General features: G+C 32.0%; 1 protein-coding gene across 1 annotated transcript in view; it reads right to left on the bottom strand.

The window, feature by feature from the left end:
- Positions 1-13,224: 13,224 nt before the first annotated feature.
- Positions 13,225-23,582, bottom strand: part of MS3_00002102 (uncharacterized protein) — a 76,185-nt gene continuing 65,827 nt past the window's right edge. Inside the window, exons 4-7 of the mRNA XM_051209666.1 lie at positions 22,005-22,122; positions 17,566-17,665; positions 15,865-16,162; positions 13,225-14,235 (exon numbers count right to left, since the gene is read on the bottom strand). Coding sequence (XP_051075126.1) covers positions 13,754-14,235; positions 15,865-16,162; positions 17,566-17,665; positions 22,005-22,122 — 998 coding nt within the window. The 3' untranslated portion in view covers positions 13,225-13,753. The remainder of the gene's footprint in view (positions 14,236-15,864; positions 16,163-17,565; positions 17,666-22,004; positions 22,123-23,582) is intronic.

The following is a 23,582-nucleotide window of genomic DNA, read 5'->3' as shown; positions in this document are numbered from 1 at the left end:
TGTGCCTTGGGTACTGCGGTCACGCTCTCAAGTCACTAAGACTACCCATAACTGAATTTCCTTTTTCAGGCACCTCTAGAAAAATTCTTTCACGATTTTGGCAACCGGGAAGTGATAACCTCCTTCATACTTCTAACAGCACTCAAGACTGACAAGTAATAAGTTCTGAATAACTTCTTTACTGCAATCAGTCAATAAAAACTTCACATTATATTTTGACGTGATTACTTTATTCAAAACATGTTTCAAGTTTATACTACTTTAAAATCGAATTAGGTCAGTCTCTTTTAACGTATGTGTACTCTAAACAGATTTCTTGATACGGTTGTGTGATCATAAGTTTTAGCATATTTCTCGAATTGTAATTAATAATGCGATCCAAGATGTACGTAGTATACACGACCTTGAAAATAATATTATAACCATTGAATAATCATTTGACATTTCATTGTTGATGTTCATACTGAAACTCATACCTCTCAAACACCAATGTATTATCCACAAAGTTACTGAATACAGATACCTATGGATGTCACAACAAAAGCCAGTTGATTCAGTCGTGTATAACAAAATTTTGAAACATAATGGTTTAATAAATAAATCTATGAATAAATATGATTATCTTAATAGGTAGTAATTTTATGTTCGAATCTCTGGATACCTGAACATTAATGATAAAAATAGTATGACATTGGTTGAACTATTAGTAAGTAAGAATGAATCATATAAAGTTATACATAATTAAGTAACTGATGAAATTCAGTATTCTATATGATCTGAGCAATAGAGAATGAATTTAGGAGATCGGAGACATAAAGATAGACAATTAGTCAGGGGTAAGATAACTTACTAAAATATAATTCTTTCAGTTCCCATACTTCTTAATACGACGTACAGAAATGGATAACAATAGTAAACGGGTACTAGTATGAAAATTGGAAAATACGCACATAGGTTGAGAATAATTATAAAAGAAAGTAAACAAAAGTTCAAGATTTGTAGCCCAATGTATATGAACCAATAGTTATTGATAACCTAACTTCATGTCATATCTTTATCAATTCAATAATGATCATGTATTTATTTAATTCTTTTTAAGTTAACATGAAATTTCATGTAGCCGTTGAATATGTTTAACCTCATTAATTGCCCCCTATTATGTGCAACAAATAAATCCAAACATGGTTTTCTCTCAAGATACTTTAATTGAAAACTATTAAAATATACCAGTGTTACGTCCTAAGCAAGTGGAATGTCTAGGTATTATGTAAACCCGTTAGCAAGTTACATGTCAAAAATTCCTCTTACTACATGGTAGTATTTACTAAATAGTACAATGAATTGATTCAATAAAAACAATATTATCACTGAATCATATGGCATTAAAAAATTACCATGGTTCTTTAAAGTTCAAATCATTAACATTTGAATAAACTTCATAATTGTTATCTAGATATTTAGATTACTTAGTAATAAGCATAGTGTTGATTTTTAACATTCAAGTTTCCCAATTATACTGAAAAAGGTAATGCTACGCACACAATGTCGATTCACCTGGACTAGTGGCCACATTGCAACTTAGTCGATAGGGTTCGATCTGCACTAAGAAGGACCTGAAATACATGACATTGATCCCCACCTAACCAATTGTAAATACATCTCACTCCTACAGGAGTTCAGTCGCTGTCCGGATAGGTCAGCCGTAACGTCTCTGACTATGAAGCTGGGTGACACGGGGTTGAATCCATCAGGGAGCATCAGTTCTCTCAAGATTACAGGTACTCCATACTGACGAGTGCCAAGTGGCACGAAACCTATGTCCAGGGTTTCCTATCGACTACCTCTAACCACCATCTTATTTAAGGCAAAGCCATCTTGATTTATGTCATAAAATAAATTCATTATACTTCAATTACAAAAGGCGCTTGAAATCGTAGAGAAATTTCAGTGTATCAGTTACATGAATGATACTTTTAATTATTTAACGTGAAATTTCATTCTAAAAATGTTTAGCTTCCCACTCTTTAAGTTTAAAAGAAATATATGAAGCTGGAATTCAAAATAACGAATAAAACGATATTAATCTCCATAAAAATACAATAATTCATGGAAGAAAAGTTGTGGAAGTAATATTCTTAGTATCTAGAATATCGAGTGCTGTTTCTATGTCGGCAACTAAGAGATATATTAAGAAATTAATAAGTAAAGTAGTTACTAATTTACAGTAAGTATTGAAGAGTTTATGACGCGAAACACTTTTCTGTAATGTACAAATTATTATAAAACTATTAGCGTTCATAATCTTTTTTCGTACACAGGTCAATTGATAAGTGTTTCGTGCTGACGATTTTTACAATCGTTGGGGGTAGACTTATTGTATATTAAGTATTAATAAGGCAGAAAACTTTGTTGGAATCGATTACACATATCATATCCATTTAGCGTTTGGTGATAGCATTTTGAAACCCTTTGAATTCTCTTATATCAGTTACTTGTAAATATCTCAATCCTGCAGGAGATTAGTTACTACCTGACTAGCTCAGTGGTGGTTTCCGATTGCATAACTAAATGACGTGAATCCATGTTAACTGGAAAAATCAATTTCCTTCGAGATTGTAGGTAAGGCTTTTTGACAAGTATGCGCTAATAAGAAACCTAGTTCTAGAGTTTGTTTCCGAATATTTCCAACGATCTAACACTTTCAAATGTTCAGTTTCGAGAATACGTATTCTACAACTACAGAATAAATCTTTTCCTTATTGATTCGTTGATAATATACACTTTTATAAGTTCATGTAAACTTGTGCATACAACTAAAAGTTGTGCGACCGACATATAGATTTGAAATAATTTAGTTAAGTGAAGGGCATATAAAAATTGATGGAGTTTCAATACAACCATTTTGAAGTACTTCTAAGATAATTTATAAAAGCCTACTGAAATTTTATTTTTTTATTTAAACTAGAGAAAAACAAATTTTCATAACACATAAGTCTTTAGTTTATACACCGTGGCCAGTGTAATCCAATCTTTGTCGGGTGTGAGACAGTTATCAACCTAAGACAATGGATGAAGGGTTGCACAAGATCATGGATCGATTGGAGTTACACACCAACACCGCTAGAGGTCAGGCGTTCGCGTACGAGAACGGAAGTCATGTGTTCAAACCTTTCATGTGGGATCGTGGATGAGCACTTCTGAGTAGTCTCATACTATGACGAAATGGTTGTCCAGTGCTTTCAGGTTTTCAATAGTGATTTGGCCCACATCGACTCACAAACTCAACTATTACAATTTCTACAATCTCCACAAACCTTATTCTGATAATAAAAACGAGAAATGACTAATGAATTCACTGATATTCATTCACTCATGTTTATCAACTAATAATGATTGTTTGTTTTCCATACAACCAAGTCTACTAATCATATACAAATTTACTGATTAGTCATTTTGTTTTGAAGTATATGTTCAGTTAGATTTATTGCATCATTAAGTTGACTTTTTTCTTTGTAAATATTTCTCACTCAGTAGTCTTTCATCAATCCAGTTGACTGATCAGATAATTCACTCATTCATTTTACATTATGAGATATGTAATGACTTATAAAAATTAAATATAATATCATTTGTTCACAAAGTATTAATACTTTGTATACATCGTATAGTAGAGCGATTGATTCAGGAATAAGGTAATTCACCATCATACTATAAGTTAATAACCGAAATTTATTATTCAATCCACTGAAAGCCGGTAATGTGGATTAATAGAATAGTACAACCGAAAAGTCATAAGATTTAAGAATAAACTTCATGTATGATTGTTGAATACTTCTGAATTAAAACAAAACAGTTGTTCAATTCAGTAAAGGACATTACTCACAAAAGGATACTTATGTCATGAAATACATATGAATTTTCTATAGAATTCATATAAATGACTATAAAGTGTCCATTCTATAATAATCATTTAAAAACTGTTTTATTTCCATCATGAAAAGAAATAATATAAACCGCATTTAACTTGAGATAATCAGTACTTGCAAGAAGCATTCGAAGGTAACTGTTTTGTTTGTTTGTTCACACACTTCTTTTTAAATTCATCCGACGACTAGTTGATTCACTTTAGTTAGCCTCGTTAGTCAACTATTTGTTAATTTTAAGAAGAATGATAAATTATTCATCACAATCTCGTGAGGCGGGGTCATGGATGCGCATCACTAAGGAGACCCATAATAGGATGAAACGGCCGTCCAGTGCTTCCAGGTTTTCCATGGTGGTCTAGCTCCAATTAATTCATGATCTCAACTATTGGGATTACTATAATATCCACGAAAACCTCTTCTGATACTTATTTTTTAATTGAATATTAAATCTTTTAAAGAATTTGCTAATGTTTTTAAAAACAATGATGGAGAAGATTCGCAATTCATGCGTATACTTTTATCGACCTTTTGTTTATTGAACTAGGTGGTCAAATTGGAAAAACTTCAATATGTTTGTCGTGGAAGAAATCATAAAATCCTAGTTCTCCGTGAATTTGACATTGTTGGTATCCAGACAGTCAGCTAAAGTTTTTTGATAAAGTTTTGTCCTTCGAGCTGGATGGTTTATGCTGATGATGTCGTTCAGAAGAACGATGAAAGCTCCAGGACGAAACCATCCAGTTCAGAGAACAAAACTACATCAAAACCATCCAACTGAGCTACAGATTTTCTCCACCATCTCAAAATCGTACGAACGTTTTTCTTACTATTTCTAGTTGATTCTGAAGTATATTATCTCTTAGTGAAGAGCATCCAATTACTGAGTTACCTTTATGATGTAATAGAGGTAATAGAATAAGATATTTTTATGACTATTCAAGATGATATAAGCTGAATAATAGCAGAAATATTATTTTTAATCGTCAATCATTATAACATACAGTAAAACTGCTTTTTAGTATCCGCATATTTTAAATAATTAGCCTGTGATGAAGCTATATAAACAAATCTCATTAATATATAGTATAAATGTTAACTTTTGATTTTAGTGATAAATACATGGAACTTAATTACTGAATTATAGCCAGATCTTGATTACATTTCAGTTGTTAAATACTCTGAGAAGCATTTGATTTAAGTCTGATCATTGAGTAATTGATATTAGTGTCTTTGGGTGATATCAATTTTTTCTATAAAAATCATTTCCAAATCCATGAACTCATCATAAACTGAAGTCAACTGAAGAAGAATTAAAAATCAGACAGAATTAGTTAGCTGTTTCTTCCTAATTTCTGACTTAACAGCGGTGTACATCTATGAAGGGAACAAAGACTGAGGTTAGAATCTTTAACTCTTGTAGTCATTTAAATTATTTTTAGAGGTGGAATTGGAGTGTTCGAACTTCAAGCTTCAATGAATTCATGATATAATGTAATACTCATTAAAAGTCATTTCACTTTCAACATGTTTGATCTTCAAAAAATACAAACTCTTACGAGTATTTCGGAATCTAATTTATAAATAATTAATTCGTGAGAATATGGTAAATTGTTGGTCGAATTCACTTGGTACTAAGGGAGGTGTACACTAAGAAGTTCCTATTTTTAGAGATAACTGATGGTTTGGACAGTATAATTTAATCAGACGTCTTAGTGAACCGGGTTACAGAATTGACTTACAAAGTTGAATATTATAATCTGCTCATGTAGAGAATCTGAACCTCAAAAACAAGTACATAACAATTTTCTTTCACATTCGTACGACTGAAGAACATGTGGAACTCAAAATAACTGCCATCCAATAAACAAAATCTGTTATTAACCACGGAGTAATTATATATGAAATTTGAACAAGTATTTCATTTGAATTACATCATTAGTATAATTGATATATTTTCGAAACTACCATATATCAAAGTAACAAACTAAACGGAATCACCTTCATACGTGTGATTTTATGTGCATCATCACGTCATTATTAGTTTAAATGGAACCAAACTCATCTTCGTCAGGAAGAATTTAACGATAATCTGTGATTATTAGACTTGTATATACTCTGAAAATAGGTCAATAAAATTTAAATGCTAATACACAAGCACATGCAAATGTTTTCCTCAGAACAGTAGAGTGAATTAAATAATAACATTAAGCGGAATCATTAAGTTGAATCATTATAACTTGGTATCAAGTAATATAATTATCACGAAAAGAAAGAAAGAATTGAGTTTAGTTAAGTGGCGATTTATACAGACTTACAGGATGTATGAAGATTTTTTCACTACACATACTATCATGACCAAGGGAACACAAAAAAAAGTCAATGAGTATTAATACAGTTAGTTCATAGTAACTTCTGACTTATCAACAGTGTACCCCTACAAGTTCACGTGTGATCCAATTTAGAACCTTCGAGCCTTAGAGTGAACACTACTCTTTTAGAGCAGTGACTTGTACATCAATAATCCATATTTCTGGTATATATATCTTTAAAACAAGTTCCACTCAAGTTCTAAAGTTCTGAATCTATTCAGGAGCTTTTTTCACCCTGGCGAAGGTCATGATCAATATGATAATATCTATCTTCATTATAGTATGTACATAGATCCTTCACATATGAATTTACATAGAGTAAATGAATTTCATTCATATATTATTGTAAGTTAGTATTATAATTATTCATAGTTTAATTAGCACTTCCATCATGTTATTGTTTCTTACTGAAGTCATAAACATTACGTAATCTGCGACCGGACATTTGATCTGATTTGTAATTCTATTATTATTTCTCCCACCCTATTCTGATTATTCATCTCACAATTTTTATAGACCTATAAACTGTATACATTCCAATATTAACAATCTAATTTTACTAACGGTTCTAAATTCATATGCTATAATTTCAAAATGTTGTATCTTCCTTAAGTTTGGCTATCCCCTTGAACATTTAGATATATAAATGAAAAAGAACTTGGTGTGGATTTACTGAAAAGAATATTCTCCCTTGATATATCAGTGAATTATTATTAATATTAGGTAAACCATACAAATATTGAGTTTATTAGGGATTTTCCTTGGTTTCTGGTATGTAGAAGCTAAACTTGTGAAAGAAGACTGTATATGATTTTACAATGTACCAATCTTTGGTTTATAACATACTTTTCTCTTCCACTTCTTCTTCATACTCACTATTATCTTTAGATCTGTAAAATTCTTCGGAAGATTTTTGTTCTTCCATTTTTATCATTCTATTCAATATTTTAATGATAATTTATACAGTAAGCATTCGTAATATGATTAATAATTTCAAGTATACGCTTACCTATAATAAATATCAATCAAGTTGCTTGGTAAGAAACAACATAAACTTTATAGTGTGTACTGAACATCAGAAAATGTGTAAATCATATTTAATCCACTTTTAAGTTTAATGTAGGTTTGAATTATCCCTTATGTAATATATCAACTGGGAAAAATTCCTAGTCATGATATTTAGCGAATCTTATTACTAATTGGTTAAAGCTAGACATAATAGCATGTTTATGATTGGTTAACTTAATAAATATTATTACCTAATGAATACGGGGTGAGAAATCGGTTTATCGATAATATTAATGTTCTTAACGGAAATAAATTTGTATAGTGTAATACCCTCTTGATACGTAAAGTTTTAGCTTCTTATTGGATAATTTATATATACCGTGAATGAAAAGCATAGGGATTTGTCTATTCGGAAGAAAAAAAAATGCAAAAATCACTAATTAATAATGATGCCAGTAGAAATAATATTGTCGGTATGTGGTTTTATGGAAATTTTAGGAGTTATGGCTTAAACAATGATAATTCCTCAATATCCACGCAGTCCAATACTGATAATAATATTTTTATCAGTGACTAGCTTCAAGAAACAATTGCTTAAGTTTTATTAAAAAGCCATAACAAGTTGAGTTCAATCATGTCAACCGTTAGACAGTTTTCCACTGCAACTGATAGAAGAAGGTCATATAACATTTTGAATTTACTGATGTTGGACACGTACATCCCTGGATGCTGGCTCAGTGATCCAGTGGTTAAGTGTTCGATTCTCTGAGGGGAGGGGGTCATAAAAGTACACTACCGAAAAGTTCCGTTCTAGGACGAATCAGCTATCATGGTTTTCATAGATGGTCTAGATAAGACCAATTCGTGAATTTAACTACGAAATGATATTCATCAGTTATCATGGTGGAGCATAGGTTAAGTCGCCGCAAATCTACATGAAATGCACTCTAATAATTTAGGAGTGAAAATATCAGAAGATATATGTTTTGCGGTCAACTAGTATGAAGTTAATTCCTTTATCGATAACTTTTATACTACAAAATTAGAAAATATCATTTAAATATCAAACGCGAAAAGTAAAATACTTATTCGCAACTGAGTAAATTAACATTTGATTCAAACTGCGGGATTCATTCAAACGATGTTATCAAAGATAAAATGAAGTTGTTTAATAAAACTAGTATAAAATAGATGTTTGTTTGGATTCATAAATGAAGGGAAATTTTATACGTATGTACCAACCAGGGTCGTAATGTCGTAAAAGTACCTCCACATCAACCTGATATTCAGAAGTCAGTATCATATCCTTGAGTTGAAAAAGTTCGAAACAACTCTCATTATGATCTACCACACTGCTAAGTTTATCGTAAATGTAAACAAAAGGTCGTAGGTTCATTGAAAGCACAGATGGTTTGCACATGAGTGAGTCACATCCCATTAGATTAAGGACGAGTTGTCATGATATGCTCGTGACGTTATACTCTCGTTCAAATGGTTACAAATGCAACTAAATTTCACCGGAACAGTCAAAGAAATCTATCGTGTCATTGAATGAGAATGAAAGACCTCAGAGAAGACAAGTTCCATTCCAAATTTACAATAATTGTACAATTGTGTTTGTATTTACACATGCAATAGTCTGTTGGCAAGTTGACTGATTTTGTGTCACAAATCATTTTTTAATACAATGGGAACTTATCAATTAGTAATCTACTACTTGAAACAAAGTTATAAATGTTGCTAGATGTCACAACCTACAGAAATAACTTATCTGTTCAACTATATTCTCTATGTCTGTGTCTCATAGCATAATGAAGAGCAAATCCCTGATCAATACAAACTCTCATAGTGCTCCATAAATCAGTCAGGACTATTGACACAGGGGTATTTTTAAACAAATCAAGAACAACAAGATTTCCCGAATAAAATGAATTTACTATATTTTGAGACTGCTCATCAGCTAAAGGCGTACTTAAGTTACAAACAACGGTTAAACTTGTGTTTAAAAGAGAAATCTACACAAATATGTTCACTAGACACCTAGTGAAGAGTAGACATAAGTTGGGTATCACATAACGTTCAAAATAATCAACAAGCAAATAAATTCATTTTTGTCTCCACTTTATAAGTGCCATTCCCATAATGAGCTTTCGACCTGATTTTGTACACAAAAGGAATGTGTGGTAACTCTATCATTTACACAATAGAATAATTATAGTGTTATAAAGTCGTCTATTGCATAATCTCTTCGTTTTCTTTTGTATTCTTAGCATTCCATTGGTGTTAATTTTAATTTCATATGAGGTATGTTGCCCGATTACGCAATCACTAATTTATCAATTTTTTTTTCATTTTGCCTCTTAATTAACATTTATAGCATCACCTTCTTCTCAAAATGACTTCATTATCAATAAATGAATACTCAAGACCTTCACACACGAACGTTTAACTTGGAGACCATTGAGCCGTTCCCAATTGACATGGCCAAGGATGTGCACTACTGAAGAGTTCCGTACTAGTTTACAATCATGATTTAATCAAGATCAGTCAGTGATTTAATTTAGGGAAATTTGACTATTTCCACAATATCTCTATGCTAAAATATATACTTATGAATCTTAACTATTATGTTAAATATTTCGTATCTTATCCGTACTTTTTATATATTTTCCCGCCATTTTAAAGTCAACGTCTCCGACTAAGTTATGTAGAACTTTACTCATATGAACATTACTAATTGTAACATTAAGCTGACTGAATCGAATTATTCTTGGTTTATTTTGAATTTATCAAGGGGTTCAATTGTAAAGAGATATTTTTTTAACTAATCATATTATTTACATGTCACCATAAATTCGATATTTTGTCTTCCTTCTCATTGAACGATGAAAATGACTTTCCATTCATTTATTTTCTATCCAAACTTTAAACTTCTTGCTATGTACTTAATCTTTTATTATATGAATAAGAGTGGTGTGCTTGAATAGTGTATGAAGTTCCCAGTAAGAAGATACAACTTACACTATACACTTCACTAGTAAATCAATTGTAAACATATCTCATTCTTACTGGAGGTCAGTCGCTGCCCGGATAGGTTAGTGGCAACGTCTCTGACTATGAAGCTGAGTGACACGGGATTGAATCCATTAAGGAGCATCAGTTCCTTCAACATAGCAGGTACACCATGCTAACGAGTGCCAAGTAGCACGAAACTTATCGAATCCTATCGACTACCTCCAACCACAATCTTATTTCTACATAGTCCACGCAATGTCGAGTCACCTAGACTAGTGGCCACATTGCAACTTGGTCGATAGCATTCAATTTGCACTGAGAAGGACTTGACATACATGACATTGATCACTATCCAGTGATCAATCATTTGCTAAAGACGAACATCAGAAAATATTTACTTATTTGCAGAACTGAAATTTTTTAGGGGAAACATGGCGTTTTATTAAAAGACGTGGACAATGTTGATTGATTTAGTGAAAATCTCAAAATTATGGTGTTTAATGCTAAATAATATAATTAGATACGGGTGAATGACTGGGAAAGGTTTATGTATCAACTATTTGATTTATGATTTATACAGTTTTGATTGAAAGCTTTCATGTAATTTATTAACTATAGGTATAGATTTTACGGTTTATGAATAATCGTTATTTCATTTATGCACTTGTTCTTCTGTTTTATACTATAAATGATCAAGTTATGCACAAACTGTACTTCATCACTTATAGTTCAGTTCTTGGAACTGACAAATATTATCATGTTATTTTTTAGTTATACACGGTAGAGTAAATCAGATGGCATTCCTCGTAGTCCGATTTGTCAAGATCAGCATAAGTTGTGCGGGGGCAATCAACGTCAGCATGCTTAGTGGACATAACAGGTAAAGTGAAAGTCATTTATATTTTTGGGGTTATTAGAATAGTGAAATCCATAAATTATTGACTCCAGTAAATAAGCACCTTAAAGTTGGTAAGATAATACATAACATCTTATCAGACTAAAGAGTATTGCTAAAGTGTGTCAAGTTAATGAGGATGTGTTCGATTTTTAGAAGTAACTATTTGATGAGTTTCAAGGCGAAACTAATGAAATGAAGTATCATTTAACTGTAAATCCGTGAAGTGATTTGAAGTGAATGACTGGTGCTTCTAGAACTACTGAATTTAAAAATGATTGTTGCTTAATTTATTTTGATATGGGAGCTCCATATTTACATTGAGTAATTCACTGGTTCTCTATAAAACAAACAATCAATTCAGCTATATGTGTGTCTGTTATATGTTGAATGTTGATTTCTTGATATACCACGTGTAACAGAGCATCAGAACACCAAAACCCTTCCAAGTCGCAATAAGAAGACAGAAGACTAATGAAAGGAATATTATTCCAGTGTCAATTATAGTGCAAGATTGTCAGGTATTTATAGTTTTTAGTAAGAACGAAATTATCATTACAGTCTTCCAATCCGCATACAGGGGGCTATTAACATTGTCCAATCGGGAAGCTACATGTAGGAATTCTAGAATATTCTTCCGAAAGGTGAATGGATGGAACATCCTCGGCTCCTTCTGACCCTCTTACAGTTTCCTCGAGTTCACCTGTGGTTCGTCGTCACAGTGTCCGAGTTCCATTTTAACAATTGTTAAACTTCTGTCAGGTGAACCGTCACTATCTTCAGATTTTGTTAGCGTAAACTAAGATAGCTATTTGAAAAGAAGTCATCCTTGTTTTCTTAAACTTTTTATCGTTCCTCATAATTAAATATCTAGTTTTTGAGACTGCATGACATGTCTTTTACAAGTAAAATGCTTGGTTATACTGTAACTCATACAAATTACATAATACATTTTGTGGACAATTATCATACATACTAACCGTAATAATACTACTCTAATGTGTTGACGACAAGGAATCACGGTATTACGAGCCTGATAAGTTTCTCTAATATAAGTCATAATTTAATGACCTGTTATATGAGATATGAATTACAAATAGTTTGTGATTAGTTCAAGTTATAAAGATTGATTAATTTTCCCATTTTACATATTATAAAATAACAAAATCACTTTCCTGATTTGTTGTTTGATCAATCAGTATATCCTGTATACTTATGTGTTATTGCTTATACATTTAAATGATGTTTTTTTTAAAGTGTACGTTTTACAGGATCTAGCATTTCCAATCACCACAAGGAGACAATAATTCTAAATTGAACAGTTTGGTTGAGGAATGGAAATGTATTATCTACAATATTCAAATGTATGAAATAATCGAGACTTTATAGCGACTCACGTGCAATAGAGTTTATTCTCATTTAACTCAGATAAGCCCTTTTGCTAACTCATTTAGCGGAAAAAGTCATCCGCACTATAACAACTTATTGTACTCTTATTATTTTGTGCTTGTATGAAATACGTATGCTTGAATATTGCTTACGGCCTACGCATTTATTCACTCTGCTAGTCTTACTACTAACCGCTTATTTGATTCGATTACTCATTCATTTCACATGGTATATATATGTCCATGTTATTCATATTCGACACTCACTCACTCACTCACTCACTCACTCACTCACTCACTCACTCACTCACTCGCACACTCACACACTCACTCACACACTCTCGTCTCGCTCTTGCTCTGGCTCCCGCTCGCTTGCTTGCCTTTCGGCACAACTCTTCTATGCTTGTTTAACGCATCTGTACATTTGGATATATGTGTGTGGTCTCGTAATAAACGTAATCAACACTTCGTATTTGCCTTCTGATTAATATACCGTTGGTACGTTATATAGAATGGTTATCAGGACGAACTGTATACGAAGTTTAAGGATTATATCGAATACCGACCACCACAACTTCGACAAAATAATGGAAACCTTACCGAGTGAAAAAACAAAAACAAATAGCTCACTAGATGTTATTTATAAATATTTATGAATAAATCATTAGTAATATGAAAATGTGTACTATTTGTAAATTCTATTTTGCATATGTTAGTCTGTACATGAAAATATCCAAGAAAATTTGGTATCTAGCCTTTTGATTAACGACATTAAATAAATTTTTTTCAAATAACTTCTAAAAGAATATACTTTTACGAAATCTTTGTGTAGACTTTATATAAGATTCCATTTAATGAATTTACCAATAACCTGTTCAACTGAATTGATTAATTAACAACAAAATAATGCATTAATCATTTAATTTAATTATTAACAAATGTGGTAATACAGGATAAAATTAACTTTCTTAAAAATATATAAACTACTACAATAATTAAAAGTAGTTTAAAATAAATACTTGAAATAAAAGAAATCTAGTATGTGACTGAAATACTAGCATGTAGAGCTGCGCAAAACGATGTATATTGTGTAATATAATATGAAAAGATGATTATTTTGTGAAACTATTCTAAAATATGGGAGATATGTAATTATGAAATCATTACTTCTTCATGATGTGTTAGACTGATATTTTTTGGAATGTGTACTTCATTAAAATCGGATACAGTTTCATTGATGAAACTAGGACTATTAGTTCCATCATCTGATAATGTATTATCTAACTCACACACATTTATTCCTGTATCGTTTTCATTTCTGTCTTCACTCCTGTTACTTTCATCCTCATCATCTTCATCTTCGTCATCATCGTCCTCTTCACTAGCATATAATCCTAATTCTTTTAGTTCTTTAACTGTTATACATTGTGGTGAATCAGCATAGTAGTCATTTTCACCACCTTCAGGTATAGCTAATAATACGGTGGCTGATATTGGAAATCTTTCATATTCTTGATCACTATTATAATAGTAATAATATTGATAATCGGAATCCTTTTCAAATAATGATGTAGGTCTAGAATGATTATTTAATGTATGCTGTGCCAGTTGATTAGGGCATGAAGTTGATTTAGCTGAAAAAAAACACAAGAAAAAACAACATTCACCAATAGTATTATCAATATGTGGAAAAACAGTCTTATAGACAGAAAAATGTGATGCAATAAAGAAAAACTTGATTCAACTCTCAGTGTAACTATCTGTTAGAACTGACTCAATGGATGAAATTAATTAAAGAATGGACAATTCATTAAAATAAGGATGTGAAAGAATGAAAATGAAATGAAAAATAAAGACGTACAAACAATTCATTCATAATAAAAGCGTACACCCATTGTAAAAATTATTTTTAAAGAAAAACGTGAAAATTATGAAAAGTTATGGATCATTCGATATTTCCTTCTTCTTCTTCTTCGTTGTTTAAAACTAATCATAGAAATATAATTAATAAACATTTTCCGACTTGAAGTAGTTTATTCATAAAACACTTTCCTTATCCAATCTTATAAATGGGTAACTGTTCTTCTCATGACATATTAAAGATGGTCAGTGAAAGGTTTTAGTTCAAGAGGATAATTTCATACTTCTTCTGAACAAAATCAACACAATTTTAAGGTATAAATTCGAAAATGTGTTCATTAGAACATGGACTAACCTACTTTAAAAAAGAAAATCTTTGGTAAACATAGGATTAGTGCTTATCCAGGATAGTCTGTGAAAATTTTTACTGTATAAAGATGTTTTTGTTATGTTTTGAATTAAGTGAAGTTGGAGTTTAACTCGGCAGTTGAATAGTATGAATTTTTTTTAGACTTTCATTTTTTTAATTCACTTGATATTGTTTTACTTGAATCTTCCCATTGATGTTTTAGGAATGAAATTGATCAGTCTCTTATTGGCATATGTGCATACTGTGCGTATGCCTCGATATTGCCTTAATTTACAAGGATTATAAGCAAAGATGGATAGTGGCTAGCAGTGGAATCCAGGACGCGCGTTTCGTCCAGTTTGGGACTCGTCAGCTGGATGTACCTGCATCTCAGAGTTGATGTTCACGAATATTTCAACCCTGAGATGCAGGTACATCCAGCCGACGAGTCCCAAACAGGACGAAACGCGCGTCCTGGATTCCACTGCTAGTCACTATCCATCTTTGCTTATAATGATTGTAAATTTCAGTTTTTAATTTTGAGAAGTTTTGAAACAGGGTGAGACGTTCATCTAATACTTATAGGTAATCAGTAATTTCCTAGCTGATGTGAATTATGAAAAAATAACCCAGCTAACATGTACAAAGTTTACATAAATGAACAGTTTACTAAAATACCAATGTATTTGTTTAACTAAATATTTCATCCGCTTTTGGAAAACGTTTAGAGACGATCAATATAGATATCAATAGTTCATTATGTTACTGACTGGGTCGCATTGGGATATTCAAACTACCTTGGTAATAACGGTATAGTAGCATTCATCAGCAGTTGAAGATTTTAGGTATTAGATTGTAAATAACTATCTAACTAAGTGTTATTTATCAGACAAAACATCATAAAAAACGTAGAAACTAGATTGGTTATAGATACTTGTTGATTGTTATTGAGAAAAAGACAATATCATAACTGGTACAGTATTCATGAAGAATAATTGTGTTATTAATTAATTATGATTTTAAAGATAAGCATAAGTTAAAGTTAACGAATTACTTAGCAGAGTCTCGGTTTTCTCTTCAAAAGAACATTCTTCATTAGATTGAAGAAATAATTCACCATTGTTTTTTTCATTTGATACAATAACAGGACTTTCAGGAATATTCGTAGTAATAGTGGCAGCATTAGTAGTATTAGTATTAACTACTGTTGTTTGTGGTGACAATGGTTTTTTCGTTGATATTCCCTTTACTATTGGCGATGGCAGTGCTTTCGGTATCACTGATTGATTGACATTTACGGATGACTTCATTGTGACTTTCTCAACAAAATCTTCAGTTGAAACATAATTAACCTTTAAAAAAGTATATAAATTGATGTGGTTAATAGACTTAATTATCACTTTCAATTATGAGAAAAAAAACAAATAGTGAAATTCACACAGGCGAATACATTCTCTGCTTTTTGCTTTCATGATAGATAAGACGTTAAAACAATGACGATATCGACGTAACTTTCTTTTGTCATAAAAACTAACTGTGGGATGAAATACTTTAAGTTAAATATATTACAATTCATACGCTCTTATATATATACTATGCATAAAGTGTGGTTACAGTTAACTTCAGTGTTAAAAAAACGCAGTGATAACACCATATTACAAATTAATTTAATATAAATTGTGAATGGTTGCATTCTGACAAGCTAATTCAAATATAACACCCTTCTAGTGGGGCCCGGGGGTTAATGAATTCAATCATTTGTCGATAGGTGTACTTAGGATATTAACCGCTAAAGAAGCCCAAACTATAACACGATACTGAGTTCGAGTCCCAGAGTAAACATCAACTCTGAGATGCAGGTACATCCAGCTGACGAGTCCCAAACAGGACGAAACGCGAGTCCTGGATTCCACTGCTAGCCACTATCCATCTTTGCTTATAACGAAGTAGTTATTCGATGTTCTTTGATTTTAATAGTTCATCATATAAAGTTATTTTATGTTAAAACAAAATCTCTAAGCATTCAGTAAGACTTATAAGTCAGGTGTTCACTAGTTCCAATTCGAATGAGGCCGTAATTGGACTTAATGAATAATTCTTAGAGATAAATATAATAAATGTCAGGTTTTGTAGTCAATGAGATATCAATTTAGTATGATCTTTGGAATTAATTAATTAATTCTCAATCATTTTCTATAGCTATTCAGAGCGAATTGTTTTTATTGCATCTACAGGCTTTTTTTACTTTTGGTGGTCTAAAGTCTAAAACGTCAGTTTCATTTTTAGTTTGTATTAATCTATTTTTCTCACAAAGGAAATGTTCAGCTTCTCTCACCTAACTTTAGCTATTTAGTATTTAACCAAAATAATACATTATTTATTTCACTTCCTCGTTTTGTTATAGATTTCATAGACATAATATGAATTTCATTCAGGATACAAATAACGAATAGATTGCTGTAAAGCACTGTACACAATGACATACAATTATGTCATTCAATCTATCAATCATAAATTTCCGTTATATATACATATATCAATTTTTAATCGCGTGAAATAAACCTGGGTCACTAAACATAGTCAGTAACGTATTCTCACGGTTCTTAACTTAACCATTACTGATTAAGACACAGTATACCACTGTAGCCTAGCCAACAAGATTCGCCTTCCGTTAAGATTTGGCGTATGTATATAAATTCATTACCTGTACAAAATTACTTTCACCAAAGTAAAACTATACACAAATTATAGTTACCGTTCCACTGAATGTAACTTGTTTAATTCCACATTTTTGTTTATGATTATCTTCAGGAGACTTAACCGTATCATTTTCATATTTCTGTTCACGACTTTTCCTGTTTAAATAAAATCAAAGCATTCTGATAATAAACAGTAATTAGATATTGAAACTATTCAAGTAAGAAATATATAATTATACGTTGAATAAGATTCCGCATGCTGTTGTTTTCTATGATCAGGCTTCATTACAGCAGCTATATTGAGCAACACCGAAGTGATCCTCGAAGTTATAGTTTCTTTGTTAGCCAGTGAGTACTATAGACTGTCAAAATCAAAGACTAGTTTCTAAAATATGACGAAAACTTCACTGTTGTGGTGTATTTATGTGGTTTATGGGTTTTTCAAGGTTCATAATTAATTTTCTTTAATCTAGAAAAGACCACTTAATCTACAAGTTTACTCAGTAATTTAGGAAAATTTCAGCATTTCTATGGGTGCTTTACTAAGTTATAGATGCCCTTATGAAAGGGTTCTCATGGTTTTAACAATATTTATTTAAAGATTTGTTAAAAAATCGATTAATTAATATTATGAGACTATACACTGAGTATCACATAACCAACAGTTCCAAACTTCTCAAACATTTATACCATAAAAGAGTGTAGATTACTTTGACTAACATTAATAGTGTGGCTTAGTTGAGAATGTAGTCTGAACAAAGAGAAAGGAACTGCCCCTTATTGAATCATGTTATATATGTAATCTGAATCGGAAGCAGTAAGCATTCCACATAATATCCTATTATCACCATGTCATTTATTGTCTCTAATCAATAAACTACTGCTTGCTCTATTAGTAGTTCATCAACCTCATTCCTTTTGTTTTTACTTGAGTTTTAAATCCAGGGAAATGAAATAATAATTTCCATGATTCTCAGTGACAGCACCTTCCTTGATCCATTTGAAAAATAATTTGTACTTTGAACGTAATGTTTTACTTATAAGTAGTCAGTAGTTCTTGGAATTAAATTACAATCCAAATACCAGCTGAACAATAATAAGAATTTACTCTTAATTAAACAGTTCACCTATATATTTACATTTTAGATATTTGGTGAAAGAAAGATATGAAAGTTTATAATGATGATGATGATGATGGATGCATTTAAACAATCAATAACTTTTTTTTAGCCATTTTGAAAACTAAATTAGCTTTCTTCTTTGAGTAGTAACAATATAACAATTTCTTTTCATTTATTTAGCTAAAAGTTTGAATTCAACCCATAGGGATCAAAGTTCCCTAGAGAATACGAAACGAATTTCTGTAATTCACAAATCAATTATACAGAAATAAATAATAAAATTAACATTTCTTTTCCCGAATTCTTTGCTAGAAGTAGTTATTCCTTTAAGATAGCTTACATTTGTTGGTACAAAAATAATTTTTCATTCAATGAACACCACTGAGACTTTCTATGTTGATTAAATTAAAGGGTGACTATAATTTAAATATCTTGACTAATTATCGAGTAATCAGAAGGGGTTTTGTGGAGATTGTAGTAATTTCAATAGTTGAGATCATGAGTCAATTGAAGTTATAACTGTATTCAACAGAAAAGTATCTCACTGTCGCTTCTAGTGACACTGGAGTAAAAGCCTTCTCAAGTCGGAAAATATTTTATGGTCATCAGTAGCGATAACACACAAACCTTGTTATCAACTTTCATGTCTGTTACCTATAAACATTTGAGATCATACTTAAATTAGTCAATTAACAACAATAAAGCCTAATAACATCCCAACGAACTCTCCACCGTAGCAAATATCAAACGGAGAGATTTTGTGCTGACACGAATGTTTCCGAAATCAGTTTTATTCTGAACACTTATTTTATATTTAAAAGGATGTTACGCTCAACCCATGAAGTAGATGCATTTTTTATACAGTGAGCTGAGGTGAACTATAATTAAACCCCACATCATTTAAATGTTAAGTGATAAATAACTCATAATTAGAACTCTACTTCAAGTAGGGGCTAATGATATTGTTTAGAAAGTCATTAAAAATTTCTCAACTAGATCATCTATCTCAGATAACGCCATAAAGCAAAACTACTCCGACTGACTTTTCTGTTTACAAAGAATCAACTCAAATTCCTAATATACATTGGCATTCAGTTAGCCATTTGTTATTGTCTTATGTGATCTATTTGACTGAGATTCGGTGTTCAGTTGTGTAAGTAGATTGTCATTCTTCCTATCTTACTTATTCTGTAAAAACACCGGTGCATCACAGTAATATAAACATGATTACCAATCTATAGGGAACGTAGACTATTTTTTTTACATCAAAGCCAGTATCAGCATGTTAGTTATCAATGATTACTCGATAATTTCAATAGTTGAGATCATGAGTCAATTGAAACTAGAGCACCATGGAAAACCTGGAAGCACTGGGCAGCCGTTTCGTCCTATTGTGAGACTCCTCAGCAATGCGCATCCCCAAACCGCCCCACGGGATTCGAACCCAGGACCTATCAGTCTCGCGCCCGGCGCTTAACTAACTAGACCACTGAGCCGGCATCCAACGGTGTTAATGTCTAACTGATAGGTCCCGGGTTTGAATCCCGTGGGGCGGTTTGGGGATGCGCATTGCTGAGGAGTCTCACAATAGGACGAAACGGCTGCCCAGTGCTTCCAGGTTTTCCATGGTGCTCTAGTTTCAATTGACTCATGATCTCAACTATTGAAATTATCGAGTAATCATTGATAACTAACATGCTGATACTGGCTTTGATGTAAAAAATAGTCTACGTTCCCTATAGATTGGTAATCATGTTTATATTACTGTGATGCACCGGTGTTTTTACAGAATAAGTAAGATAGGAAGAATGACAATCTACTTACACAACTGAACACCGAATCTCAGTCAAATAGATCACATAAGACAATAACAAATGGCTAACTGAATGCCAATGTATATTAGGAATTTGAGTTGATTCTTTGTAAACAGAAAAGTCAGTCGGAGTAGTTTTGCTTTATGGCGTTATCTGAGATAGATGATCTAGTTGAGAAATTTTTAATGACTTTCTAAACAATATCATTAGCCCCTACTTGAAGTAGAGTTCTAATTATGAGTTATTTATCACTTAACATTTAAATGATGTGGGGTTTAATTATAGTTCACCTCAGCTCACTGTATAAAAATGCATCTACTTCATGGGTTGAGCGTAACATCCTTTTAAATATAAAATAAGTGTTCAGAATAAAACTGATTTCGGAAACATTCGTGTCAGCACAAAATCTCTCCGTTTGATATTTGCTACGGTGGAGAGTTCGTTGGGATGTTATTAGGCTTTATTGTTGTTAATTGACTAATTTAAGTATGATCTCAAATGTTTATAGGTAACAGACATGAAAGTTGATAACAAGGTTTGTGTGTTATCGCTACTGATGACCATAAAATATTTTCCGACTTGAGAAGGCTTTTACTCCAGTGTCACTAGAAGCGACAGTGAGATACTTTTCTGTTGAATACAGTTATAAGTGGATTATGTTTACAGATAGGTTATTGAACGGTCAGAAACTCCAGCATTTGTTCCTGAAACGGATTTTAGAATTCTGATAACTAATGTATGTTACTTCTCTCAGTTCATTAGTTATATTATCTCTTCTCAACTACAAATTATCATCAATCCTTAAAACTTGAATATATTATTAGTTACCATCAGTAAGCCAACTTGAAGTCAAATTAGTTAAGATAATCGACGCTCCTACTTTGGATGGCACTAACTGATCAGCTGTTTGTCGATAATTAAATTAAGTTAAAGTTTGTAGTGGATTATCTTCGAAATAATTCTCAAGGCTTAATATATCAATCTCCCTGATAGCCATTATTAAATAAATTCCAACGGTGTATAAATTCAGAAGGAAATACGAGGCGCCAACCATGGTTTATCATTAAACAGCACAGATCACTAAGCCAAAAGTACGCATAGCCAATTCAGGAAGAAGTGTTAATGCGAGCGAGCGAATAAAGGGGTAATTTAAGAGTCGAATGAATTAATAAGATTTAAGTACATGTATATGGGAAAGCGAATGATTGATCGAGCATTTTAAGCAACTGACATTTAAGCTAGGTGAGAGGGATATGAGCTAACCCGTAACATGTGATCAAGAGTACATGTTCATGAAGACATGATAATAATAATACCAAGATATATAAATTGTTACTGTTCGGATAGCATTGTCTGTTAAATAAGTTAACTGAAGTACATGACAGAACTAAATGTAAATAAGCTTATGTGTAGGAGAGGTGCCGTAAGTTTAACTGAGATTACGAATCAGTGAACTGTCAATCAGAAGATCTAGCGTACTCATGGAACCTCACTAATTTAAACAAGTTTAAAATTAATACTTTGAAACAAATACTATGTGAATAAATATAATTTACCAACCTTAAAATTGGATTGGTTGTCGAACGTACTGCGTTTGTATAAATTGTACGTTTTGGTGGATTTAAGCCTGAGGTGAATGTTTTTGACCGAGTTATTTTCGACTGAGAATAAGTCACATCTGTACCATAAAAATCAGTGAATTTATAAAAAAAGCAAGCAGAAAACAGATGAGGAATTTTAAGCTTAATTATTAAAGATGTTAATTCATTACAAAAATTGATTTAGATGGGGTTTTGTTCCCTGAGCTCAGAGAACAAAACTCCATCAAAATCATCCACCTGAGCTACAAATCTTCTCCACCATCTAGAAATTGATTTCAGCATGAAAACGTTTCGCCGAAATATTAGTACTACTTATAATAATCACAATAGTCTATTGCGTAGACTGAATGGAGTTGAAAATATGAAGCATTAGATTCGAACTTGACATTATATACACATTTTATATCAAAACCTGAAAGTCACCGGTTTAATCTCGTTTAATTCTTAGGTGAGCACTACAATCCGGTTACAATTTCGAATGAAACGGCTACCCTAGTGATGTCTGTTATATCCGGTGAAGATTAAATTACAGGTAACTTCCGAGGACTATTCATGGACTAATATTCTATGAATATTCTTATTGTATAACTATTCAACAATTACATTATGTATATTTATACCCCTCTTATGACAAGCTTTATTTTGACCTATAATTTATTATTGTACGATTTACGGTCCTTAAGTTATGTTCAGTTTATTAACTACTGCCTCCTTCATTCACAGCCACTTTTTGGCTTATTTGTGTACAAATATTATTTCCTATTTTATGGTACGTTGCGGTCTGTATGATTGATATATAAACCAAGTATGCCTGAAATAAACGATCTGCTCTGATTCGGAAGCTGGTATTGTGTTCTGTACTCAAGTGGAAGGGCTCGTAGGACATAGGACCAATAAGGACGCTAAACTGCCCACACCGGTTGAACGTCATTGGTTGGCCTAGTGTGAAGATTCGTATAAGTCGTATTCGGATTGGTAGATAAATCGTGCGATAGAAAAACCAGACATCCAAGGTCATAACAATTGGCGACGGGGTGTAGAAAAGTTTTGAACCCTCAACTTCAAGGTCATAACAATTGGCGACGGGGATTTTGGCAAAAACAAAATAATTGGGAGACGCAAGGTCATAACAATTGGCGACGGGGTGGAGAAAAGTTTTGAACCCTCAACTTCAAGGTCATAACAATTGGCGACGGGGAATTTGGCAACAAAGAAATAATAATAATACAAGTGGTGACTCAGATTTTGGAAATAAATTAGCTGTAATAAGTTGCCGGTGATTTTTGGATTAATATTATTATTAGCAGTAAAATTTTTATTTAAAAAAAAAAAAAAAATGTCAGATTCTTCAGAACAATTGCAGTTATTATTACAGCAGCAGCATCAAATGTTAGCTTCGCAACAACAACTATTGGAGGCACTTTTGGGTAAACTATCTATTCAACAAGGTAATCCAGATTATAGAAGTATAGAATCATATCTCAATCCAATTCCAGAATTTATATTTGATGCAGACAGCGGTCACACTTTTGAAGCA

This window comes from Schistosoma haematobium, chromosome 1 (assembly GCF_000699445.3).
Source record: "Schistosoma haematobium chromosome 1, whole genome shotgun sequence".
In the NCBI taxonomy this organism is placed as follows: domain Eukaryota; kingdom Metazoa; phylum Platyhelminthes; class Trematoda; order Strigeidida; family Schistosomatidae; genus Schistosoma; species Schistosoma haematobium.
The sequence above is the reverse complement of the archived record's forward strand: the minus strand, read 5'-3'. Positions and strand labels throughout refer to the sequence as shown.